Genomic DNA, 27,759 nt, shown 5'->3' with positions numbered 1-27,759 from the left:
ATCTTTTTTCCAAATACAGTCACATTCACAGGTCTCAGGAACACATATTCTTGGTAGACATCCCTTAACCTACTACAGCATGTATATATTGATTTCACCATGGAACTAGTCCACCAGTTCTAAACTGTCAGGTAGGTTAGGTCTACTCAAAAAGTAATGGGAATCATGGAAGGTATATTTAAAAAAAAAAAAAAGGAGGGATCAAGAAAACAAATGTATGAAGAGATACCAGATGGGTTTTGTTAACTGACCATGCAAGTGGGGGTGGAGAAGAGAAGAAAATCAAGGATGGCCAGAAGGTGTCGAACCTCAAGTGCCAGGAGGATAATCAAGAAAAGAGGCTGGATGGTGTGGGGTGATGTATTCTTGCTCTTGTTTTGGCAGGATGTGAGATGTTTGGAAGAACAATTAATTGGCTCACCTGCTGGTTCTCTGTGCCTCAGTTTCCCCACAAGCCAGTGGCACTTCTCACTTTTACAGGATGTCCTGAGTTTTCTGGGCAATGAATTAACTTGTGTTGCTTCCCTGGTGGGCACTTGAGTAGGATCAATGACAAGTAATAGAGTAGCAGTTTAAAAATGCTGATGTGATTCATTTTACGACATGGGTGGGACAGGCTGAGTGGCCCACAGGAAGGACAGCTGGTCCCAAATGTTTGAGGCCTTATAAAATGATGCATATCTACTTCACACTGCTGTACTAAACAGAACTGTCATTCCCAGGCTCACAGACACAATGGCCAACTTGGGAATGCTGAACCTTCCAAGGTCAGATGCAATTTAATGCAAAGCAAACAATCTTGACCCACCATGATTAACATTCTTAAGCACATTTTCTGTGACAGACTGAAACTTTATGATTCTTTCAACATTGTACTTTTTTTTTTAATGTGTCTCTAAAAACTGGAGCCCTAAAGAATGATTTAAAATAGAGAAACCTGGTAGGGGGTAAAACTGTGGAACTGGACATTTCAGTTTTCCTTGAGATTAGCAAACAAATTAAAGCCAAATAACTGGGAAGGAGCAGGAAACAGGGAGAGAACCACTTTGATTTCTAATCTATGCTCTTTCCATGCATTTCCAAAGCAAATAGACTTTAACTACTTACTATCCAGGTAAATTGCCATTTATTTGCCAGGTCCGTTAACAGTTTCCTCACATAATCCATTGTCGGAGGAGGACCTCCCCGCCTGGCCCATTTTCTCTCTGTTCCTCAGTGGTTTTCAGTGAGGTCCAGCCCTGAGCTTCTGGAAACACTGGCTCCCGGTTCCCCTAAAGCACATCTGACATGCACCTGGCCAGAGGTCAGAGCTCTGGCCTTCAACCAGCCTGCTCACCGTAGCCAAACCCCCTTGGCTCTCAGGCTCCTGTGTCCTCGTCTGTATCTTGGAGCTGAGAAGGAGACCTGCCCATCTGAGGGTTGCTGTCAACATCAAATACAAAAAGACTTTGGGGGTGCCTGGGTGGCTCAGTGGTTTAAAGCCTCTGCCTTCGGCTCAGGTCATGATCCCAGGGTCCTGGGATCGAGCCCCGAGTCGGGCTCTCTGCTCGGCAGGGAGCCTGCTTCCTTCTCTCTCTCTGCCTGCTTCTCTGCCTACTTGTGATCTCTGTCTGTCAAATAAATAAAATCTTAAAAAAAAAAAAAGACTTTGAATTCAACTCTCTTCTTAAAGTTAAAAGTCGAAAACAATTATCTGGAAAAGTAAAGGTAGCATCCAGGATGTTGGGTTCTTAAGATATCTAGAAAGAGGTTGAGGAAATTCTCAGAATCTTTCCCATTCTCCTACCATGGGACAAGTTAAAGCCATTTAGGCAAACGTTCTGTGGGCTGTCAGAGTGCACAAATGTTCTGACATGATAGAATGAAACTGAGGGCTTCCTTCTCCGTGCGGGGACAAGTCAGGATTTCCCTGGTAGCAGAGAGACCCACAGGATTCGGCACATAAAGGGCATGCTCACTTCTGTGGATGAGCCCAATGGGCAGGCCATTTGTTGGTTCTTTATTGATTCATCTATTTGTATCTTACAAACATTCTGGAAGTCAGGGAGCCAGTGTGCTGGGAAAGAAATAATTCTCAGGATATGGCTATACTGTCAAGCCGCTAGTCCAGGGGAACACAATTGCATGAACTGGCACATATAAGGCACTATGATTTAAAAAATAAGATTGTTTGTTTACTTGTTTATGGCCTATCTCCCCAACAACAGTAAGATTCATGAGGCAAACTCCATCCATCTTCTTTAACAACTGCATCTCACCACATGGCCTCCAGCCTGGTACAGAGTAGATTTGATAACTGTTCATTCAGTTAATGAGTGAATGGATCTGTGAACAAATGAATGAATGATTAAACAGAGATATATCAAAAGTCCTAAAGAGGAAGCAGCATAGAAATCATGGGAAACTAGTATTGGAACTAGACCCTGAAGAATGGAAAGGTTTTTGGCAGATGGAGAGGAGGCCAAAGAAAAATCTAATCAGTGATGTGGGAGCATGCAGAAGTAGGGCCCAGAGAGAGGACAGTGTGGGGCCCTGGCAAGCGGACGGGAGGGGAGAGAACAGAGACACAGACAACAGAAATTGTGCGCAAGGCCGCTGAGGCAAGCATCTCAGCGATCGTGGGAATGGGTTTGGATTTCGTCCCCCAGAAAGGGAAAGTGGTGTGGCTTTTCAAGCAGGGAGTTGACATGATAATATCCTGCGAAGTAGAAAGGTCACAGTCACTCCTGCTGCATTTTGGTGTGTGGATTGGATCCAGAGGCCAGGAAAGCAGGTAACAGCTTGATGCTGGGGATTAAACTGAGATAAAAAGAGCAGAATGAAGATGGAATAGAGCAAAGCAGAAGGGGCAGGAGAGGGGAAATCCAGGCATGGCGATGTTGGTGTTGGGGACAGGAAAGAGAAAGCTGAAGGTTAGTGCGCAGGCTGCTGGTTTGGAAACTATATGAGCAACAGAGCTGCTCACTGGGAAAGAGGCTCTGTCTGGAGGATAACCAAGCAGAAATGTCCAGAGAAGAGATGCCCATGTCAAGAACTTAGAAGGCATGAAACAAGTTTTGCCTGATAAATAGAAAATAATGAAATATATGAAATAATACAATAATTAAATGATTTTCGAAATCATGAAAGGATGAAAAAAATAAAATGAAAAACAAACTGAGGGTTTTGGTGGGGGAGGTTGGGTAAGCCAGGTGGTGGGTATTCAGGAGGGCACATATTGGATGGAGCACTGGGTGTGGTACATAAACAGTGAAGTTTGGAACACTGAAAAATTTTTTAATTTAATTTAAAAAAATAAAATAAAAATAACAAATAACACTTCATCTTTGTGTCAGTTTACACAATAATGAACTATATCAACGACCCAGTAAATTTTTTAATTTATTTTAATTTTTTTATTTTTAAGGATTTATATATTTATTTGAGAGGGAGAGCATGAGCAAGGGAAAGGGCAGAGGGAGAGGGAGAAAAAGAAACCTTAAAATAGACTCCCTGCTAAGCACGAAACCCAACATGGGGCTGGATCCCAGGACCCTGAGATCATGACCTGAGCTGAAACTAAGAGTTGAATGCTTAACTGACTGAGCCACTCAGGAGCCCCACACTAATTTTTTTTTAAACATTTATTTATCTATTTCAGAGAGACAACAGGGGGAGGGGGAAAGGAAGAGGGAGGGTAGGTGGAGAGACAGAGAATCTTAAGCAGGCTCCACACCAAGCATGGAGCCCTACGCAGGGCTCGATCCCACGACTCTGAGATCATGACCTGAGACTAGATGCTTAAATGACTGAACCACCATGGTGCCCCTCACTTAATTTTTTATTTATCACTTCACAGCCTATAGGCTGCACACAAAATCCAAGATGGACAGTCCAATCACCGATAGGCATTTCCCGGAGTCCTTGACTCCTGCGTGCACAGGCTGCCCACTGAGGGCCCACTGTGGGCCAGGAGCCGACCCCCACCCTACAGAAGCACCATCTGCACATCTCTGCCCTCACAGGCATGGTCGTTGAGCTAGCTTAGCAGACATGATCACAAGCTACAGGTTAAGACCAAAGGAAAATTACAACTCGGACACATGCTATGAAGGAGCAAGCCTCAGAGGGCAGGGAGGACCTCTGAGGACTGGGCACCTGTTGAGCTCAGAAGTAGAAGTGAGGAAGAGAGACAATAAAGAATACCTGGAAAGAGGACTGGGGGTTAGGGTAGAGAAAGCCCAGGGACCCGGAAGAAGCAGGTTTTGCCCCATGCGGAGGACACCAGGAGGACAAGAAGGTCAGCTGAGCTAACGAGGCAGCTGTCGAGGAGCATTTGTGGAGGGGAAACCATTATCAATAAATGTCTGCTAACGTTCACAAAATGCCTGCAAAAGAAATGGAAGTATCTCAAACGTGGCTAATTGAACGAACGAGGATGCATAATAGGGATGGTTTACGATAATGAGTGTGAACAGATTAACTCAATTTAAAATAATTTCATCTTTTCACAGTAAATGCCATAGCAAAGTATCTAAGTTATATAGAATTCCAATAAATATTATTTGAATCTGAATTGCTATTGCTAAGTAATCTTCCTTCCTACATTGGATGATGTCTGCTAGCGTGGGCTCAAATTCAACTAACAGAGGAAGCATCTAGAACATTCTTTGGCCCACAGGCCCTGTCTCTCTTTGACAGCCTCCCATCAATTGCACGGTGAAGGTGTGATCCTCCTCATTTTACAGAGCAATGTCACAGGGACTCACGCAGCTCAGGGAGGGTGCCAGCGTGATGAGCCTGCTGATGTGGGACAGCAGCCCACATTCTCATCCTGACTGGGGTGCTTCTTCAGCCACACTACCACTCCTTGTAAAATAAAGCTCTTACATTTAAAAGATGTATATTGTAAAGTAATTAAATTACTTTAAACACGGATTTTTTTTTAATCCCAATGGAAATGCAAAGAGAGATTTGGAATTACGTGTGAGACGTTCATTACTTAAATCTGACTGGGTGGCTGTTTCTATGAATGAATGCACTTAATTAATTTTTTTCCCCTAGCTTCTTGCTATTTCCTGACTGTAATCTATTTTCCTTCATCCCAGGGGCAACAGAAGGACAACAAAAGAAGGATCCAGTGATTTGAAATTCCAGAACCTCTGTCTGCCGAAAAATAGGTCAGAATATTCCTTGTTTATTAAATAGAAGACTTGAAAACGTAGCGTCTGTGGCAAATCAGCTGACCACCATACACTCACACACGCACATGTGCACACACACACACGCACACCAGGTTAATGTGATAGAATTTTATTGCTGCCAGTGGTCTTAGAGGTCACATGGAGACCAAGGTTCAGAAGGAAAAGAAACTCATGTGGGTTGAAATACCAGCACATGGGTTGATGCAGGGAGAGGTTAAGAAGCCCTACGGCATCTGCAGAATTTCCCATGAGGGCTGCTTCCACCACCCACCAGTGGTCCAAACAGCCCAGGATTCAGCCACTAAGATGGAAACTTCCATTCCCAGCTGGTGAGTGATTTAATGATGGATCATAGATGCATCAGGCCATGAGCCCACCACCAGCTCTCACATGTGAGGAGAATGGAGGAATCCATGTACCTGTGTGGTTTTTTCTCTTTGTCCTCCAGCTGAGCAAACACTTACTAAGCAGTCATGGCATAAGGACTTGCACAGGCTAAAGAATATGCAGAGATGAAAGACAAAGTCCTACCTCCAAGGGACTTAGAACCAAGTCTAAAAGCTCAGAATAGGGGCTAATTTCGTGAAAGGACAAGATTCCAATCCTGAAGCCAATCCAGGTCGGCCATTGCCCAGCAGCCAGACCCTGGGCAACACCTTAATGCCCAGAGAGGGTGGTCTCCCTGTGCCCCAGCAGAGCTCCCTCACTGAGCCCTGCCTGAGCAACCTTCCTGCCTAGAAGCCCACAAGGGTTTCCATATGTTATATACCACACCTTGCTTCCCAACACATTTCAACCGAGTCAACTTCCAAACACCCATTCAGTTCCTACTATCTGCCAGGCACCCAGGCGTTCTTAGCACCCTAAGATTTCCTTGAAGAACTATTTTTCCCTAAGATGAGGTAAATGAATGCCTCTAAAACAGAATATTTGAAATATTGTCAAAAACCACATTAAGCAAAGGAAAATTTGTGGCTGTTCTCAGACTTGTTTAATGTTTACATTAAATACATTTGAATAATGCATTTTAAGTCAGTTTTTCTATTTCTTGACAATAGCAAGAGATGGGAGCTGGAAGGGTTAGAAGCCTTCCTTCAAATGAAGATGGTTGCAGCAATCACATACATCAAAGTAATATTTACAGCTACATTTGAAAAAGAGAGAGAGAAAGAGAAGAAAGAGCAGTGCTTTTTTCCGCAGCAAATTATTTCGGATGTGTCATAGCATGCTCAAGATATATTAAAAAGAGCAACAGTACGATGCTTCTGCAACCTGTTCCAAACCATTTATAAACCTAATTTTAAAAAAAAAATCCCATAGCATACAAATCTCTGTACCACTGTGTATTTATAATGAAAGTATTAATGAGTATAAATTCGTATTTGAGATATATAAATTAAATCAAAATGTCTGAAAACTACATATTTGGGTCTACTGTCATACTTCAAGAACTATTAAACTGATTGATTCATTCTCTGTACAAATGATAATTATCAGTATTTGGCAGGGAGGTGCTGTGTACAGGCAAGGCAGACCCCTGGGGCTCCGGGTCTCGGTGTCAGCAGACCCGCTCCCTCCCAGAGCAACCTCAGTCTGACAAGCCCATTTCCTATCTCAGTGCCTCATATACTTTAGAAAGGCTACTTGAAAGCGAATGGGTAGGCTGTCTTGTCCCCCATTGACCCCTGTACATAAAGCAGTGCCTGTGTGTGGGAAATAAATGGGGGACCCCTGTAGCATGACTAGAACATAGTAGGTTCTCAATAAATAACAGTGGCTAATGGTCGCTGAGTGGTCATGTGACCATCATGTGACCATGTGCTGGGCGCCGTTTTAAGAGTTTAATAGGTGCTGTCTCCCTGGATTCCCACAGTCCAAGTGTTATTAGTCTCCTTTTTATAGGACAGAAGGCATGTCCAGGATCAGTAACCTCCCCAAGGCTGATGAGCCGGTTGCTTTTCCATTCGTTACTGGTATCTAAAACAGCCTTGGCACTCCATGTGGCTGCCCTTAATACTGCCAGCCCTTAGTTAGGTGAGGGGTCAGTTCCTGCGACAGGTGCAGAGGGCTGTCCCCCAGCCTCCCCCCACACACACCCCCCACACACACACTCAAACACGCATGTGCCTCCGGACCACAGAAGATGCCCAAGCAGATGTTGAGTGCCGGGCCCCCACCCATCTGATGGGGTCCAAGAGATGATCCAAGAAAAACACAGGAGCCCATCCACATCCAGTGCCCACGACGCGTTCCACACTGCTGATACGAACGCATCCTAGAACTCCCCATAGAATTCATCAAGCTGAATCCCCAGTATCCACTCCTGCCTCTGTACTGTGTCCCCAAGTGCACAGAAAATGGGAAAGATACGATTGATGTTTCACTATCGAGTCCAAACTCAAATCCATAGTTAAGTGCCTAACGTGCACCAGCCACCACAAAAGGAATTTTGGCATTTAATCCTCTCAGTACTGATCTGAAGTAGTTATTCCAAATCCCATCTTATAGACGAGAAAGAGAGTCTGAGAGAGGTTCCATTTGCGGTCAGTCACAGAGCCGGTCACTGGTGACAGCTGGATTTGGATTCAGTCTCACCTCAAGTCGAGTGCCATTTTCTGGGCTCTAGGTGACCCCAACTTTCTGTTATGTCGGCATAGTCATATGGATTTCGTTTTCTGTTCCTGGGAGTTCCATTCGGCTCGTGTCAAGACTGCCATGAAGAAGGAGCATGTGCAGGGCCCCCCGAGAAGAACGTCCACATCCATGACACAGCCTGACAGCGGCAGGTCCTGGAGCGTGGCCCTGGACCAGCATCCATCAGCTCCACCTGGGAACTCTGTAGAAATGCAGATCCTCAGGCCCTGACCTCTGGAATCAGAAGCTCAGGCATGGGAGCCCAGGCCTCTGTGTTTCAACAAGCCCTCCTGGTGAACCTGGTGCCCATTCAAGTTTGAGAACCTTGACTTTATCATCGTTACCTGGAGTGCAGCTTCGGAGCAAGAGTAGGAGGCCTCTGGGCCCAGCACTTATTCTTCCCTACCCACTACCTCCAGGAAATGGGAAGAAGAGAAGAAGATGCAAGAAGGGGGCCGGGAGGGTAGGAGGAAGGTGGGAGAGTTCAGTGCACTAAGGACATGGAAATTCAGAGATGAAGACACAGCCCTTGCCATCTAGATGCTCAGTCTCTGATGGGGGGAAAGTAAAGGCTGGTATTACAGATCACAGGACACTGTACCACGTGCAGTGATAGAAACAGACGCAGGCCCTGGGGGACCTCCAGGGGACACTGGGGGTGACACTAACGGTCAGGGAGACTAAGGGCTTGCCTACAAGTTTCCCAGCCATGCCTTCATACTCTGCAAGTGAAGACCCTTCCCATTCCCGACGACAGCACTCTAGTTAACACTGGCTCATGCATCCCACACTCCAATGCTCCCAATCCCCTCTCCTCACTGACTATCTATTTGTTCCCTTTTGCCAGGAATATGTGCGGCAATAGTTAATTCCCCAGAGGCTGGGGGAGGGGAGGGCAAGGTACAGGTGGCTGTAATTCCTCAGGGCCCGGGAGGGCCAGTCCTTTTCCTTCAGATGCAGCAGCCCTGTTCCTATGCTAGGAGGCCCCCTACAGGACACTCACAGCAGGCAGCCCTACCCCAGGAGACAGACCCGGTGTCAGGGTTCCCCCCTGTTTGTTGCTCTTGACCTCTCTGCTTTCACCCTACACCCCTGCAGCGACCCTGAGCAACCATGGCACTGACAGATCCCTAAGAATACCACTCCCTCTGGCCCTCCTCGCTGGGCAGAAAGGGGGGTATCTTTCTAAAACGTGGCCAGCTGAGAGCTTTACGGAGGGCCCAAAGTGCTTTCACAGAGGAAGTATGGACTACTGTGTGGTGCCCAGTCCTTGGGAGCTCCCCAAGGTAGATGCTCAGGAAGCATTGCTGAAGGGACGGGAGGAAGAAGGGCTGGTAGGACCCACCAGGAGGCCATTGGATTGTACGATGCCCAGGGCCTGGCATGTACTAGATACTTGAACAGGTGGTAGAAGGAGCTTTTACCAGAAGGAAAGGATTGAGGGACACAGAGAGAAGATAGAACAAGTCAGGGAGGGCAGGGGAAAGGGTCGCGGCCGTGGACTTAGGAGCCGTCCACCAGCTGGAGGGGCGCCAGAGCTAAACTGGGCACACAGGGCCCACCAGGCAGCCACAGCCGTGGTTCTCTGCAGTGTAACCTATCCAAATGCCAGATATGGTTGTTTTCACCCTTCAGTATTTGTCAGGGACATGGAGAGCCCACACAAGAGGGATCATGCGTTCTGTCCTTGTCAAGGAAAGAAAAAAACACAAGTTTTAACAATGAGATTTAAATTGGAAATTCATAACTCCACACTCCCTTTGGACTCTCCTACTGTGTTAGGAGACCAAACAGTAGGGGGAGGCTCACAGGCCTCAGAGGGATCCTGAGGGGGTGAGGGGGCAGGGCCCCCCGAGCCTGAAAGGTCCTGGGAGATGTGAGCATTCACACTTCCAGACTTTTCCCTAGGATCCTTTCAGGGACTGGCCTAGCCTGAATATGTGTTTTGTTTTGTAAAAAATAAGAGAGAAAAGAGGAGGATTCTTGAAACTAATCAAGGATTCCTTTAACCAAGAATGAGTCCATTCTTTCACTAATTAAATATGAGCGTTGACTTGAGTCGACCTTGGTGTGAGTTTCATCTACTGGAAAGTAATGTGGGTGTTGGCCGTGGTTCTCCAGTCTGGGATCCGTAACGAAAACGAAAGCCTGTTCTAGAGGGGTTTATGTGGGACGCGTGGAGCAGGTTCGTCCCGTGTCGTGGACTCTCTGCCAGCCCTTGCCAGGGCAGGTGGGTCCACATAGAGACCCAGACATGGCTGACCATGCATCTCTAAGCTGCCCTACTCTTGTGACGCCCTCTAGTTTCTGCTTGCCTGTGCACCTGTACCCTGCATTCATTCCCTCATTGGCGCTCTCACTCATGCTTACTTGGCCACACATTTGTGAGTACATGATATGTTCCAGGCCATATATCATGTACTCACAATTCTGTATTCAGGGCCTGGTCTCCCTTTTAGGGACTGGGGCCCTGAGGAAGGGAGTTTGAGAAATCGAGCTGTATTCTGTTCTGTTTATAGGGGTGTGAGTTGCACCACATGAGCAGAGAAGGGCTCTGACGGCCACACGGGAAGCTGGGAAAATGCCCGCTGTCGAGGCTGGTACTCAGTCTCACTGAGACTGCGGCACACCCGCATGGCCTTTCTGTGATGCAGCTCTGAGCAGGCTTTACCCAGCATCTCACCCAATTCCACCTGCCTCCAGGACCACGCGGGCCTTCTAGTGCTCCACTGCTGGTTCCTCACTCTCTGGGCATGAGCACACCATGCCTTTCCACACTCAGCTCCCACAGCACCCTCATGCCAACCTGTACCTCCCTCCAGTGCTGGAGAGGAAGGAGGGTGTACCCCACCCACAGACTGGCTGTACTCTCGGGGGAGGGGTAACCTGGGCCTCAGCCAACCAGCCCCAAAATGAAAGGACCAGTTCTGGTAGTTAGCCCTAACACTGAGATCAAGATTCCTGTCCACCAGGAGTTGCCAGGAGATTTGCTGAAATGACTTACATAAGGCTCGCCCTTTACCAGCACGGTGCAGGCATCCAAACAGAGGGAGGAAGGCAATGAATTTAGAACTTCAGAGTCACCTTCATTGCTCTTTAGACTATATTAAAAGTGAGTTTAGCAACTCTTCTCAGTTGTCTGACAAAAATTAGAATTTTAGTCTAAGGAACTCTCTTAATGTCCAAGATGGTGCTTAAGGTAAGACGTGGCGCTGAACCAGTTAATCTTAGAGGCTTGGAACAGGGAGTGGGCTGGCAGGTGAAATCACACTGACCGTCTCCCAGGGGGCTTGTTGTGCATTCTGCTCCAGCAATGGATGCCTGGGGAGACCCAGAGGGGACCACACATGTCACACTCGAAGGGGCGATGAGGAATTATCTCCTCACCAGGAACTTGACCCTGGAGACAGGACCCAATGTCGTCTCTATGGGACAGGAAAAACACACCATCCAAACTTTGTTCCCATGGATAAGCAAGATGCAAGTGCAACCTGTCTATCCAATCAGATCCGGTTCTCCCAGGAGGCAAGGGGGAAAGGAGGGATGGGTTTAATTTAATGCCCTTTCCAGGTTAAAAATTATTAAGCCTATTAAATTATTAAGAAGTATTAAAAATTAAAAATAATTCAGAGATTGAAATTCTTTATTTGTAATAAGGCTTAAATATTGAAAACCACAAACCGCCGGAGGTCAGTCTTGGTCGTCTCATATTCTGTAACCCCACACCACCATGTGGACGCCTGCCTGCACAAGCCAGAGGTGCAGAGGAAGGCCTGCTGTCCAGAGGCTCAGAGGTGGAAGGAGCACGGAGTGGGAACAAGCAGAAAGAGTGGCTGCCGAGCCATCCCCCTGTCCAGGCGTGGCCCGTCCACATGTGGCCATGTTACAGATGCCGTTGATGCAAAGGAGCCAAGGAGCATCCTTGTAATTCCCTGGCAAGAGGCAGCTTGCTAACAAACATGTGGGGCTTTCTTGAGCGTAAAGGTAGCCTGTCAGGTAGCCTGTCAGCTGCCAGTCTGCACTCCAACCAGACATAACTGTGGAGTGCAGGTCCCCTCTGGGGTCCCTCCTTCCCAGGCCCTCTGAGGCCGGTTCCAGGCTTCCTCCTCTCCCTCTCCCCTTTCCGGGCTCAGCTGGAATAATAACGCTGCTCCTGGCTCTGCTGATGCTTCCTTTGCTAATTCATTTGGCTTGCACTGACGCACAGAGGGCCCTAGGGCGCAGAATCCCAGAGGATATGACATATGAATGAGCCCCATCCCTTGGGGACCCCGCCGAGAGGGAGAATGGATCAGAGAAGCCTGGACAATCAGGAGGAAGCTCCCAGGCACGGAGTACTGGGTGGTCTACTGGCTGCTGTAGGCTTGGAAATAATAAGAGTAGTGGGACAGCTCTTGGCTCCGCTGATTGCTTGCTGGGCCACTTCACTTAACCTCTTCCAAACTTGAGCTGCACCTGCAAAGTGGGGAAAGCCAACCAGCCGGAGCTGAGCCACGCTCAGTGCCATACAAGCTCCACTCTTCATAGGTGTCAGAAGACTCCTAGGTCTGCCTTTGAGGGTCCAAAACTTGAAACAACAAATTGGACAACATTGCCTCTGACGTGCTTTTTAGCATTATCAGTCTTTGATTCCAAACACCAGGTGAAGCCAAGGTCAGAAGGACAGAATCCTAACTTAAAAGTCCAAGCTCTTGCTAGGCTCCCCAACGAGACTGGCATCCTCTTCCTCACCCCCAGGCCCAGGATGCTGTCTGTGCTGGGTGTGATGCCTCTGGGCTAGGGCCTGGCTTGCCACACTCCCATCAAGCTCGCTGTGCATAGTCGCGAAAGCGTATCATTTACATCCCCCATGTCAGGAGTGGCAGGTCTGGGGAACCTTCGGAGGCCTTGATCTAAGACGAAGATGTCAAGGAAGAGCCTATGCATTCAAAGTGTCAAGAGAAAGCTCCGCGGCCCTAGATAAGTGATCTGCCCCTTCCTGGCTGGTTTGCTGTTAATTTCTGCAGACTGTCCGGCAGCTTGAAAGGATGCCAAGAGCTAACCACAAGGGCTCCGAGACCACAGCTGCACACTGCCTTTGGGCTCGCCACCATCTTGGGGCCAGGGTCAGGGAGGCGACAAGGACAGGGGGATCCAACAGGCTGGTGTCAGGCCCCTCGCTCTCTGTGGGACTGGGCAAGTTGGGGAGCTCTCTGAACCTCCCATTTCCTCATCTGTAAACTCAGGACAGTGTTAGTCACCCCACAGGGCCACTGAAAGTATTAAAACGGCAGAGGACAAAGGGCAAGCAGGAAGCCAGACTCAAGGGCAGAGGGCTGTGGTCTCCTGGTTACTCTTGTCTCCCAGCTTAACTATTCAGTGCCCGATGTCCCAGCCACCAGCCAGGCCTCATAAATATTTACACCTGGTGTGTGTTGCGATGCTCAGTTAATTGCCCCTGTGACGTACTTTGAGAGCCTCGGAGGATAGGTGCTGCGTGGGGCCCAGGATTATTAAAGGCACAAACAAGTTGGCTCAGAAGCAGCACCCTCCAGAGCCTTCCGTAGCCCTAGAGTTTTTCAGATCTTTGCCTGAAATCTAACCAAAAGTTGTTTCCAAAGGCACGCTGTCCAATGTGAATGTGGCGGCCAAGCAAAGACCCTACTAGAAAATGGACAAGCACATGTACAGGTAACTCACAGCGGAAAAAATCCACTAAAACCACTTGGAAGATAATAACAATAATTCAGTCTCACTAGGCATCTAGGAAGTAAAACAGGTAAAATAAGGAATCAGGTGCCAAGTAGGTAGGATCATTTCAAAGGATGGATTTAAGGGTGGTGAGACCCAGCAAGACGGTCTCTTCCAGCTCTGTGAATTAGCATCTCCATTGATCCAACCCACGTGGAGACCAACTGAGTGATCTACAGACAGGGGCATGGATGGCCCCCATTGCCTGACCTCTTCACTGCACTTGGTGGAGTCTCTCCATGGAAATATTTCAGGGATTAGATGAGAAATGCAAGCATGGGTATTCCCTGCAAGATCATTCACCGTAATAAGAACTAGGAAGAACCTAAACGTCCCCTCCAAAAATCACCAAGTAAATATCACCGAATAAAAATAAAATCACCAAATAAATATCACCAAATAAATATCCAAATAAATATCACGTCTTGGAAAAACAGCTAAAGATAGATAATGCATTTTTAACATCGGCAGCCCATACATTCCTGTGCTACTTTTATACACCTGTATGTTTACACACACATACCCTTATTAACACGTGTGCATTGGTATAGCAGACTTGCCAAAATATTACCTGGGACGCTGTTGTTTTCTTCTCTGTGCATTTTTCTATTTTCTGGATTCTCTATAACAAGATGTTGTTTTGGATCTAGAACAATAAGAAAATGAGGAAATCGTTCGTAGGTTGATCTGGGAAATGTCTGTGGTGGCTGCCACTCCTCTGGGGAAGGTGTGTGGCCCACATGCCGCTAACACTGACCTTGGTTCTCTTTCCTGCCCTAGGTCATGGCCTCGAATGCACAATGCCAGCGGTGAGTCAGGGGCCCTCTGTCGCCTAAGCAGTGGGAATGTCAGCATGGCTCTGTTACTCTTCCTTCCATTCTTTTCTGCTTTTCTTTCAATGAAACTATTGGCCTGTTCCAACTGGCATTAGCCACTGACAGTCTCTCCCTCTGGTTGCTCCTGGAGTGCAGCCTGGCCTGTGACTTCCATGAGCTTTGGAAGCTGGAAGGCTGACGGGGAACACTGGCTCCCCACTTTTAAGCTGTGAAGCATAGGTCCCTTTGGGCTCAAGTTCCTTCATCTGGAAAATGGGTGAAAGTCTGCCTAAACATCAGGATTGTGGCCATTCCTTAGCGCTCGTACAACTGAATTCTATATAATGGCTTCCCCCTGAAAATATGTGTTGCGCAGATGATTGATTCATTTTATGCTTCTCTTGCATCTCTTTGCAGAGCCTAGTTCTGAATCCCATTAAAGTTTGAGTAAAAGTACGTACTATTCATCTTGGAGCACTACTGTTTCAGGGAAAGTCCAATAGAACATCCCTAGAAAGCTGGTGGCCACAAATGATAGCTGCAAAGAGACAGAATAAAGTGAGAAATAGACAAGAAGTGTGCAAAGAAGGGATAAAATCATAGGAAGTGATGCAACCTGCTAATGAGCTCCAAGGTTCATACGGTGCATGCTAGAGCATGTCCAAAAGAGCCACGAGGAGGGGAGAAAAGCAAAGTCCGAACTGCAAGTATGAATATAGATAAGAAACAAGCACCCAGCTCTAATCTCTCCTACAGAAAATGCTTTTAGTAAGCTTCCCAGTCCTTTGCTAGCAAAGGTTGCTTTCTCTCAAGGTAGATGCTTCCAAACTGTACCAGAGTCTTTGATCCCAAATACACCTCCCTCCATCAGCTCGCTACTTCTCACCCCTTCCCACCACCCACTTAGAGTCCTGGGGGTACTCTAAACCCTTCCAAAGGGGATGGTCCCTGCAAAGGAAATTGCCAATCTGACGCAGGGGCTGGTGAGTTATAAACCACATGACCCATACCCCTCCCCCTTCGCTCCCTCTCCATGTTCCTGGAGACAGAGAAAAACTGACAGGTGGGTATTCCATTTAATTAACAACATTCAAGAGACAGAAGCTGGGGCGGGGGGGTGGAGCTGGACAAAAACAAATCAAAATCCCAAGAAAACTGATTGAGATAAAGCTGCCCAGGCTTGCCCATACCCACTGGAATCTATATTCTGCTAAAAATATTAACGGCAAATCACACCACCCCAGTCTATTTACCTTTATGAACCAGGACAGATATCTATTAAAATATAACAGAACTCATATAATTAAGGATGCTTGGGATTCATATAGCAGGCTGTTTGCCACGATATTTATAACATTTCTAGATATTTTTAAGTTGCTTGCGATTTTTTACCATGGGATTAATTGAACATATGGTGGGGCTCCAGCAGGAGGGAATACTATATGGCCATTAAAAAGATGACACTGAAGCATATTTAGTGACATGGATATGTTCTAGTCTGCTATTCTATGACAGAGCAGGCAAGAACACAGTGTGCTCAGACCTACAGAGGTTATATCATGTGTGCACATGTGTGTGTGAGTGATCAGGCTACAATCAAATATTTTTAGTAGGTATCTTGGTAGGGGGACTTTATAGTAATTTTTACCTCCTTCTTTTTTCCTCAGCTGTATCTTATAATTTTCTACAGTAGCATATATTTTATATGCTAAACATTATATATATATATAAAATACATATTACATAACATATATACATTCATAACATATACTATATATATATATTCATTCCAGGCCTGGAAAAGACAAACACCAAACACATGTCCAAACTTGGACAATCTGTCAATACCAATACCTTCTGTGAGGCTGATTTACAGAGAATAGGGCCATGTTTTTCCATAAAAATAAACTCAGGAGTTTCTCTCCTTCCACTGATTAAAGAAGGAAATGAAAGAAGATAGCCCTATTTAGAAAGTGGTCCTTCTCTCTTAAGACACCGTATACAATAAAAACCCTGATAAAGATATATATTGGCTATTTCAATTAAATGGACAAGAAATTTCATTTTGTCCAGGAGCACTTGTTTTATTTTTGGTTTTGGGGGTTTTTTGTTTGTTTGTTTCCCAAGGAAAGCAGTCTTGAAAGTTGGTTTTTCCCACTTTCAAAAGAAAAATTAATCAGGGTTTTAGGAGTAGGTGGAGGAAAGGCAGGAACGGGATACATGCTCATCCAATGCCCCCTGCTGGCCCTTTATAGACATTGCAACATTTGTATTAATTTCGCCGAGGCCGGTTTTCACGCAAGATGTGGGCAAAATCAGTAGACAGAAACAATGTGAAAAGTTGGTGGTTGAATTGCTGGGAAAAGGTGTTCTCCCAGTTCGCATAAGCCCAAGCCAGGATTTCAAATCGCCCATGATTGGTAAACCCAGAGATTCAGAGCTGTCTTTAAAATGTGTTTGGTATCAGAATCACAGTAGTCACAAGTGCGTATTCTCAAGCTCACTCCAAGGACTGTGCTTTCACAGGTCTGTCATGAGACTAGCGAGTCCTTGCCTTCCCGGGATAATTCCACCCCTTGGAGTGCTAGGGCTGTCTTTGGAAAATCACTGGTTGAAGCAACAATAAATAAAAAGGAAGCCATGAAGACTGTCTTCACTAGGAAGTTGCTTGCAATTCCCTGGATGACGACTATCTCAGAATATTTTATTTGAATTTCAACAGAAACCGTGCAGTTCCTAAAAGACAACCACTGGTGAAGGCAGCACAGGGAAAGAAAAGAACCTGGAGCCCTAGGTCTGGAGCCCAGACTTTGAAAACTGGTTCTCCCATGACATCAGCGAGACCTAGGAACTGTGAATGAGAGAAAATGGAAACTAACAACATAATGAGTCCCTAGTTTGTGCCAAGCATTTGATAGATGTTTCTATCTATCAGATGCTGTCAGATGCTGATAATACTCACAGTGTAGATTAGGTAAACCTAGCCCAAGAGAAGTTAGATTACCCCCAGGGAATAAGTCAGCAGAGTAGAACTCAGATCTGCCACAGTACTCTTGTCCCTGCTGGGGGCGAGCAGTGTTTTCATCTTTCAGCTGAGGCTGTCAACCAGCCGTGTCACTGAATCCCTGAGCCTCACAGCTAGACGGGTTGTACTCAACGAACCACTGGGGAAAATGGACAGAGCCACACCAACAGAGTTGGGTGTTGAAAAACGCACTGCTTTTTTTTTTTTTTTTCCTTAAGTGAGAACTCAGTAAAAAACAAGTTCCTAATACAGATCTGAAGGCAGAGGACTCACAATCTGTATTGAATGGAAAAGATTTGGTCATGACGTTGAACTTGAAATGTGAAACCCAGCCATTCATTGGAGGGACACACTGCCAGGCGGTTATTTCTTTAAATTTCTCAACTGCTATTTGGGGGAGACACTACTTTTCTTGTTCTGCGAGCTGATATTCGTTAACTGAGGCTTATGCACTTACCTGAGGTCACGTGGCCAGAAACGGCCAGGTTTTGAACCTAGAATTTCTAACTTCTCCTTCAGCGTCCATGAAATATGTGTTCATGACTTTTCTTCAGAAGCTCTGCCACCTTTTCGGTGAATTCCAAAGCTGACCTCCTCAAGGAGATTAAACAGTAAAGGCTGAAACACATGTTCAGAAAGAAATCACAAGGGCTTAAACGTGACTTGTTTTCTTCTATGTAAGTCAAGTCCAGAGGTAAGCCCTCCAAAGCTGTTTGGCAGCTCTGCTCCCCAGGTCCTCAGAGCTGCTGCTCTCTCCCTTGCATTAGCTTCAATCCCACTGCCTAAAATAGTGATAGCTGTGCTCTAGGCAGCAGGCGGGTGGAAGGGAGGAAAAAGAAGAAATCAACAGTGCACAACAATTTCTCTTCTGAAAGTTTCCTGAAAACTGAATTGATTTTCCACCTCTTCCATTTACCAAAACTTAGACTCATGGGCACATAGGACTTCGAGGAAGACCGGGTTGTAGCAAGTACTTGGTCTAGGTGTCCATGTAAGCAGCTGATGGTCGGGGCTTCCAGGACAGATGGGGGAAGTGGACACTGAGAGACATACAGCCTTCTCCTCTACAGAGTTCTAGTGATGGGGCCTTGGGACCCTCTGGCCTCTCCCTTATCACCAGGTATTGCTGAGTAAGACCAGCTGGCTCACCAGAGCCAATGCTCACCTTCGCTATACCTCTCCCCACCGCCCCCCCCCCCCGCACCCTCCAAAATCTTGTGACTGCATTGAAAACAGAAGCTGGGTCTGCTTAGGGAACCTGACTGGTTTGGGAATGCCATCATCCGAAAAGCCCGCTGACTCCACTTCCCAGAGAAAGAGGAACTTCTAAAGCACTCCAGGCTCCCTATTTTCACTTCCCTTCTTGCACCAGAGAACAAGACTCTCTTAATGGGACCTGCTGGGAACTGTTTCAGCCAGTGATTTCCTTTAAATGCAACCATCCCATGGAGCCAGCCCTTGGGGACACAGCCAGCACGCTGTTCCAGTAGAGGCACTAAAATGCACCAGCCTCGGGCTTCCAGAGGCTTCCGTTCAAGGATGTGTTTACAAGCGCTGATAGTCCGAGCTTCTCTCTAACTTTTATCTAACATGGCCTATTCCCTCATGGAAGGGAGTCAGAGCTTCTAAGTCAGCAGTCCGCAGACATCAGTGTGAGTAGACATCACCACAGAAGCTTGTGAAGAACTAACTGGTTTGCACTGTGAGCCTGGTTTTGCTTTCTTTCCTTACTTTTTTGTTTTTGGTTTTTGATTTTGTTTTTTTGAAATGGAAAACAAAAAAGTACGTTAATCAGGAAGAGCTAACATCCATAATGCATAAACTACATATGTTGGTAGTTTAATAAGATAAGGATTTACTTCTTGTTCACATAACAATCCAATGTGGATAGAAGGAAGTCTTTTCCCCAAATGCTCATTTGGGATTCACTCTCCTTTTACGCACTGGCTTCCATTATCCCTGAAGACCTCAGGGTCTTCTCTCTCTAGATGGGTGTCAAGAGGGTCACGAGAAGGAGAGTGTCAAGTGGGTCATCCAGAAGGGACGCACATGCACCCACCTTGTCCTGGCAGCTAGAGCACCATGCCATGGCCATGTGGCACAAGGGACACTGGGAGATGTGTGCCAGCCAAGGGCCCACAGGGAGAGGAAATGGGGCTCAGTGCATCTCCTTGCAGTATCTTCAAAGCCGTTCGAGGCACTTGAGGTATTGAGACCCAGGTCTGGAGAGGTGCTCCTTCACTTTTACCTAAGATTGGTAGGCAGAGAGGCTCCCTCCAGGCACAGTGTGTGCAGGTCTCTGGGGTGGAAGGAGCTTGGCGTACTGGGGAGACTCGAAAAGAAGCTGGGGTAGCTAGTTTCAGAGGAGATGAAGAAACTGGAAAGACGTGCGATCAGAGAGGGGCCAGGAACCAGACCGTGCTGGAGGCTGGGAGCCACGGCAGAGAATCCAGATTCCACGGGGCATGCCATGGGCCACAAGTGACATGAACCAAATCACAGTTTTAAAAATATGCTTTTAAAATTACATTCCAAACCTGCATTGTTAGGAACATAGGGACTACAGCAGATAAAGACACCCCTTCTCTAAAGAAAGGCTAAGGACAGGGGCGCCTGTGTGGCTCAGTCGGTTAAACGTCCCCCTCTTGATTTGGGCTCAGGACATGAGCTCTGTGTCAGACTCCGTGTTCAGAGCAGAGTCTGCTTGAGATCCTCTCCCCCTCCCTCCGCTCCTTCCCTGGCTCACGTGCTCTCTAAATAAATAAATAAATAAAATATTTTAAAGGGGGGGGCTGGGTACATACCCATCAAAGAAGTTATCAAAGGCTGCCTATTTTTATGTAGGTATCCCAGTGAGTGAGACAGAAAGTAACTGTCCTGACAATTCCGTGACATTAAGGTCACCTAGAGTGGTCAGAGAGGAGAGCCCCAGGAGGATCTCAAAGGGCACCGGGCATTATGGAAAGCAACACAGAGGAGGTGGGAATTCCAGCTGGACTCAACTCAAGCAAAGACTCAGAAGTGGCATGAAACCTATGTGGAGGATCCCGGAGAGTCTCGGGCTGCAGGCTCGTGAAGAAGGAGACCCCACAGCAATCCGTGTTGGAATAATGACCCCATCTGATGAGAACAGTTTCCTAAGATGAGGTCGTATCGAATTCCGAATCACACAGTGGAGATGCTTCCCTCAGTCCTGTGGGCCAGAGTAGATCCTCAAAATTTCAGTGCTCATTTGCCTCTTTTTGCCAGACCGGCTGGTCCTTATGGGTGACCTTATTAATGTAACTCAATTCATGAGAGGGTGCTGGTTGCTACTGTGAAGGGCCGGAAAACCTGTGGGTTTCTCCACCAGGGCTGTAGGTAGGGGTATGATTGTGCTGGGACGGGAAGGTGTCCTCAGGTCCCTAGGACAGCGGTAGCGGCAAGTCCTACCACCGGGATGGGCTGGGACTGGGCAGCAGGTGCAGACAGACTTCTCCTCTTGCCTGCTCATTATCTCAAGGAAATTAGCTTTGGCTAGTTAACACGCCCCTGATGCACTGGTCCTAAGCAAATTCCAGAGAGCTGTGTTTCCACCGAGCCAAACTTTCATTAATTTACACATTACAGTCTACACAAGGCTTGGGCATGCTGACACAAATCTCCAGCTATTAATTGCATATTTTGGTATGGTAAAAGAATTCTGGGTAGAAGGGCAAAAGTCTAAGAACATGATGAAGCCAGAACAAGATGCAGAAATACGAATCATCCTGTGGTCCTCTACGTGACTTGGACACAGACCAGAAATTTGCCTTGAGATTCTGAACAGCCAAAGGAGGAAGGAAAATAGAATCTCTTGTAAAATCAGTGTTTTCCATTAAATCAAAGCAAACCAATTGCCGAGAAGCACACAGTTCCCGAAACCCACTAGAAACTTCTCACACGTGTGCTAATAAAGAGGATGTGATAAGAACATTTTCTGCTTATAATGTTCCTGCATGCAGACTAACAGCATGCCACTATAATGCAATTTAGGAAAATTAAGTCTAGAGGAAGCAAAAACCCTGCAGATCATGTGAGCAGTTCAGCGGTTCTGCATCATCTGAGGGTAGAGTTTAAAGTAGGGCATCGACCGAGTGCACTAGACGACCTCCAGGAAATCTTCCATAAAACAAGTCCCAGTGAGGGGGTCAAACATTGACAGACCTCACATGAACAACACTCACTCAACAAACACCTGTCAAGAACTCATTTGTTCACGGGGCAGCTGGGTGGCTCCGTGGGTTAAGTGTCTCACTCTGGATTTCAGCTGGGGTACTGATCTCTGAGTCATGAGATCAGCTGAACATCGGGCTCCGCACTCCATGGAGTCTACTTGCCTCTCTCTCTGTCTCTCGGCTCCCCTCCTGATCTCTCTCTCTCTCTCAAATAAATCAATGAAATCTTTTTTTAAAAAAGAACTCATTTGTTCAATGTTGGAGTTAGGGACAGATGAGTGAGTAGACCTGTCCCCCTGCCCTTGAAATACTTCCAGTCTGTTCCAGGAGATGGACATACAGCAGATTACAGCAAAATGCAGTGCTGTGCCAGAGGGTGGGGGAGGGGCAAGTAAACCTCCTCATGGGCGCAGAGGCCCAGGGAGTCATGACTGGGTGCATCTGATGGAGAGAAGGCGGGGGTCCTTCTAACCTGATACTGACCTTCCATAGAAGGAGCGAGCCTTTCTAGTTTGGATATGATTGTCTAGGCTCCTTTTTCATCGCCCTTGCTTTGCAAGAACAGCAGATAGAAGGAAAAGTATGCTATGCGAAATAAGTCAATCAGATCTCACTGATCTCACTGATCGCACTGATATGAGGATTTTGAGAGGCGGGGTGAGGGGTCATAGGGGGTAGGGAGGGAAAAAATGAAACAAGATGAGACTGGGGAGGGAGACAAGCCATAAGAGACTCTTAATCTCAGGAAACAAACTGAGGGTTCCTCTGGGGTGCGGGGGAGGGATAGGGTGGCTGGGTGATGGACATTGGGGAGGGTATGTGTGTTATGGTGAGTGCTGTGAATTGTGTAAGACTGATGTTTTACAGACCTGTACCCCTGGGGCAAATAATACATTGCATGTTAATAAATAATAATAATAATAATAATAAAAGAAGGGAAAGTACAGACATACATACTGCATTTTAGGCGATCGCCTTCAAGAGAAATAAATGGCAATGAACACAAAACTTCCAGAGAAACACAAGGGTCACTCTTTTCAAAGTGCTTTCGTTTTTGTTTTTGTTTTTTTTTTTAAGATTTATTATTTTAGAGAGAGAGAGCCTGAGCCAGAGAGGCAGAGGGAGAGGGAGAGAAAATCCCAAACAGACCCTGCACAGAATGCGGGACTCGATCCCACGACCTCTGAGATCACGACCCTAGTGGAAACCAAGAGGCAGTCACCTAACCAGCTGTGCCACCCAGGCACCCCCACTCTCCTCAATGTTTTGCAGTAACACTTGGTCCACTTCTGTTCGCAGGCCAGTACCGGGCTGTCGACAAGCCTCTTCTGGAACAGGTAAGTCAGCCTTCCCGACTTGTCAGTCTTTAACATTTACAAAGCGAGTGGTTCTTTTCAAGGTACTTGGGTGAATTTAAAGAAATTTAAACTTAAATAAACAAAATTTAGAAAAGAAACAAAAACACCAACCAAACTTTTCCAAATAGCATGATTTCCTAGCAGAGACACCTGCACTTCGGTTCTTGTGTAGAGCCTGTCTTCCCACAATACACACTGTAAATCAAACCATTGCGCTGTATGCCTTAAACTTACATAGTGATGTATCTCAATTATTTCTCAATTAAACTGGAAAAAATAAATAAGTGGATAATAAGGCATTAATAGACAGAGAGACAAAAAAAAAAGAAAGAAAACTGTCTTCCAATTACTCAGCTATGAAATGCAGATAAAAATTAACTCACATGGCCACTGCAAAGATAAACTAAGATGAAAATACCACCACATGGTGCTGGCAAGGGGGAGACGAGAGAAGCACTTCCTAAGGCTCATAGTGAAATCTTAAATTGGAACTCACTTTCTGGAAAGCCATTTCATAATAACCAATCAACATAAAAATGTCCACTTTCCTTAGCCCAATAATCCTATGGCTGGGAATTTAAACTAAGAAACTAATCTGAAATTTGGATTAATATGTAAATATACTCATTTGTATTTTATAATAATATGGTTAAAGAGAAACACTGGAATCATCCTAGATATTCAATAACAGAAAAAAAATTGACTAGATTATGATGTATTCATATGATGAAGCTATTGAGTATTGACAAGAATTTTAATGACTGAAGAAAATTTGAAATTTATAACATGAACTCAGCTACCTAATGTTATATTAGTTTATTGTTAAATTGTACAACATTTAAATAGTTTTAACTGGCATATCTATAGAGAATATTGGGAACAAGTAGATAGATGAGAGGGAGAGAGAGAATTTGCCTTTAAAATCATTGGTTCTTCACTGTTTGAAAGCCTTCTTTAGAATCAGATTAAAGCTACAGATCCTCACCCCAGGACACACACGCATAATCAATCAAATCAACCAATCAATCCATCACAAATATTTTATAAAGTAGGAGGCTTGTGGACAGAAAAGACTGAGTTTTAGTTAAGAAAACCCCTGCTATTGATAGTAGTAGGTTGAAAATAGATTATTAAATAGATGCAAGTCATTATATTTAAAATAAAATTCTGTATCTTTCTTATTCTGGAAAGAGATAAACCAAAATATTAATATTTAGTCCTGGGGGCAAGATTCTCAGGGTCTGGTGTAGATTCTCTACAGACCTGGGGTGATGGTTGCTGTTCCCCCTTGTGTCTTTCTGTGCCCTGACACCACAAAGTCTAGCAAGGGGATTAGACTAAAGAACTCTGTCTCAGATTCTTCTAGCGGGTCCAAGATTTCCCAGAGGAACTGCACTCTGCGGAGTCTTGGTAGTTGCTGTAATAGTATGTAAATGAGGTCCTTGCAACAAAATGTCCATCTGTCAAATCCCAAAAGGAGTTGTTCCAGGTCAGAACTCACTTCTGTGTGCAGTTCTGAGGGAGAATAGCCCAGCCACCTTCCCCTCTTTGCCACGTCAATTGTGAAAACCCCTGGACTTCCCCTCCTGGCAGGCTTGCTTTGCCCTGGGCACTCAGCTGTACCGAAACTCAGTACATTAACTAGAGAAAAAGGATCTATCATGGGCAGGTGTCATGGGCAGTGTCAAAGTAGAACCTTTATGGACATTTTACTCAATTAATCTCCAACTACAACCAAATAAAGCAGATTTAGCCATCTCCAATTTACAGATTAAGCATGTGAGTCAGAGGGGTTAAGTAACCTCCCCAAGGTCATAAAGTGGATCCAGTTTAGATCTAGGAGTGGGTGACTCCATTTTGGATCTATGCTGCCCCCAAGCAGACCGATACTGTCTGGTCTCCCACCCAAGAATTCCTGGTCTGAGCCCTGCTTTCCTCCTAAGACCAGACCAAGAAGGCAGGGTTTCATAGCTGTAACACCTGGTTGCTCGGGGCACAGTGTCCAGGCAACCATGCCAATGGCCCAACTCCAGCTTTGTTCGGTGACCTAACCTCTTTCCGTTGGTCATCAAGGTTCCCCTTTCGATCCTGTTCCTACTCCTGGGTCATTGTGCTGGTCCCTGTTCTCTTAGACCTGAGCCCCTTGAATTTTATAATTGCCTGAGCCCTCAGTTCTTGTAGGACTTAAGTCTTGGTCTCCTTTAGGAGCACTGCGATAGGAATCAGGGCAGCACACTGAAAGCCAAACTCATAGTCTTCAGGGAGCCCACCTCCTATACACTCTCCCATGGAGAACACTGACGTACTTTTGCATCAAATAAGCAGAGTTACTTAGAGCCCACAGAAAGCTTAAAAGGCCTTCCAGACAGGGGTTGGTGAGTCCCCACAGCACTCCTGCTCACCTGGAAATTGGGACCATCACGGACATTGTCCTTACCTGTGCCAAACTGCTTTGGCAGAGCAATGATGAAAAGAGTCGTGCTTGGAGCTGGTAAGCTACTTGCCCACATACACTAGAGAACTGGAATCCTGCAGAGCTAGAATTTAAACACAAGCCTCTAATTCCAAGCCCCTCCACTATAATAAAACAACCTCCTAGACTGCTGTGTTCATACAATGAAATAACGTACCTAAAGCATCTAGCACATGTCAAGTCCTTAACAAACATTAGAGGGGCTCTAGGGGAGGATTGGCAACCTTGCTTTATCTCTGCATTCCTTCAATTGTCATTAGCACAGCAGCAGCCACAGTAATATTTATATATGTGTATGGTACTATATACAATACCATCAGGTATTTTGCTCAAAACTTTAGATGCATTTGTCTCATTTAACTTCTGGTTGCCGGTATCACTCTATAACTCTGGGTGATTGTAGTAGTGTGGGTGAATATCATCTAATTCAAAAATAAATTTGAAGTGGCCTCCAATAAAGATTATCTCTAACTGGGGAAATTACAGGATCAATGAAAATTTTTAAATCATACCCATTATTACACACTAAATCAAGTTAAAATCCATTATTTTATGTACTTGCTTATTTAACAAGCACATATTAAGAATCTACTATGTGCAAAAAAAAAAAAAAAAAACCAGATATGGTGAAGGCTATAATGCAGTAACTTTGACTTTAAGCCTTCAGTCTTTGACTATAAAATAATTGGGAATCCAAAGAAAGACTTAGCGGGCTGCCCAATTCATGTAGTGTGACTAGGATAGGCTGGCAAGAAGTGAAATGCCCTCCACAGAATCAAAAAGGAACTTAAAAACTCAGGATCTGAGCCCAGGCTCACACTGTTTGCCATTGCACTCCCTGGTTAAAAGTCAAAATTATGGATGTTGCAACACAAGGAATGCCCTAGATTCTTCGCCTTTCATCTTAGGCTCAGAACAATTTTAATACCCGGCCCTGGATTCTAGAGGAGGTGGATGTGGCAGAAGACCTAGGTTCTGCCTATCGATGGCACCTATGACCTCTGTGGTTTTCAGAAGTCACCATTCCCAGTTTCTATATTTGTAAAAGGAAGATGTAAGTTCTTAATCCTGAAGGCCAAACTGGGGGATGTGCATGCCAATCTCTTGTAACTGGATCTGTTATTCATAGCTATGGTCATCTGGGGTCTTAGTGGGAATTTTAAGAGAGACAAGGGATCTTTCTGTATGAAAGACCATTGAGATTAGCATCTGGGCTAAAACACAGCACAATGCTGAATCCAAATCCCAACACATAGGTGCAGATTCCAGAATTTCTGTGATGGGAATTACATCTCTTGCTGGGTGGTACCCAATCCTGCCATCTCCAGTGTTCAGACTTGGATCTCATTAATGGTATATAGAAATACAACTGAAATTTGTGTATTGACCATGTATCCTGACACCTTGCTGAATTGTTTATTAGTTCTTATAATTTTTTTAGTGGGTTCCTTGGAATGCTCTACATACAAGATCCCATCATCTGCAAATAGATCTCCTTTCTTCTTTGAAAGGCTCATGTGATTACACTGAACCACTCAGGTGATCCAAGGATAAGGACGGATGATGAGTAATCTTAAATACCTCCTTAGTGTCCCTTCATAGCAGTACCCAGATTATTATTTGATTGAATAACCAAGAATGGGAATATTTGAGGATATCTTTAAGATTCTGCCCACCACAAGAATTTAACTGCCCAGATTCTTACAGGTTTTCTTCTAAGAGAATCTATACATTACTGTAGCCCCTCACCTTTGTTATGACTGAACCTTCCCTTGACTCACTCAACCGTTTCCTCCTGCTTAGGAAAGGAACTTTGCTGTGGCAGTTCTGGATGGATCAAAAGACCACATGGATGGCGACTATGAGGACCCTGAGCTTCACATGGTAGAAGCATGGCCATCAATACAAATTTTGCCAGCCAGGCCTATAAAGGAATCAGAATATGCAGGTAACATCTGGTGTCTAAAATCTGGGAATGCACATCCATGACGCAATACTGCACGGCAGTTAAAGCCGCAGATGCCAAATTAAACAACTCCAGGCTAAAATCCTGCCTCCGTGGCTTACTCACTGTGTGGCCTTGAGCAAGCCTAAAAAATTCATTTTCTTACCTAAAAATGGTGTTCATAATAACAGAACTTACCCTCCAAGAGTTCTTTCAAGTTCTCAACAGGAGACTTGGCACAGAGTCAGAACTCTGTAACTACGAGTTGTCACTATCATGATGCTCTTCCTGAGTCCAAGGAGCAACCAGAGAGCATGACAGAGGGTGGATAGGCAGGGCTGTGGGACAGCATGGGAACTTTAAGACAGAGTTTGCATAATGGAGAGTAGCATGAAAGGGA

At 45.6% G+C, this 27,759-nt stretch overlaps 1 protein-coding gene across 1 annotated transcript in view; it reads left to right on the top strand.

The window, feature by feature from the left end:
• LOC125093545 (cytokine-dependent hematopoietic cell linker-like) overlaps window positions 1–27,759 on the top strand; it is a 194,307-nt gene that overhangs the window by 109,318 nt on the left and 57,230 nt on the right. Inside the window, exons 4-7 of the mRNA XM_047718888.1 lie at window positions 5,088–5,159; window positions 14,328–14,356; window positions 22,883–22,920; window positions 27,218–27,362. Coding sequence (XP_047574844.1) covers window positions 5,088–5,159; window positions 14,328–14,356; window positions 22,883–22,920; window positions 27,218–27,362 — 284 coding nt within the window. The remainder of the gene's footprint in view (window positions 1–5,087; window positions 5,160–14,327; window positions 14,357–22,882; window positions 22,921–27,217; window positions 27,363–27,759) is intronic.

Source organism: Lutra lutra, chromosome 2, assembly GCF_902655055.1.
Source record: "Lutra lutra chromosome 2, mLutLut1.2, whole genome shotgun sequence".
NCBI lineage: Eukaryota > Metazoa > Chordata > Mammalia > Carnivora > Mustelidae > Lutra > Lutra lutra.
Note: the sequence above shows the minus strand (reverse complement) of the source record. Positions and strands in the feature narration are given on the sequence as shown.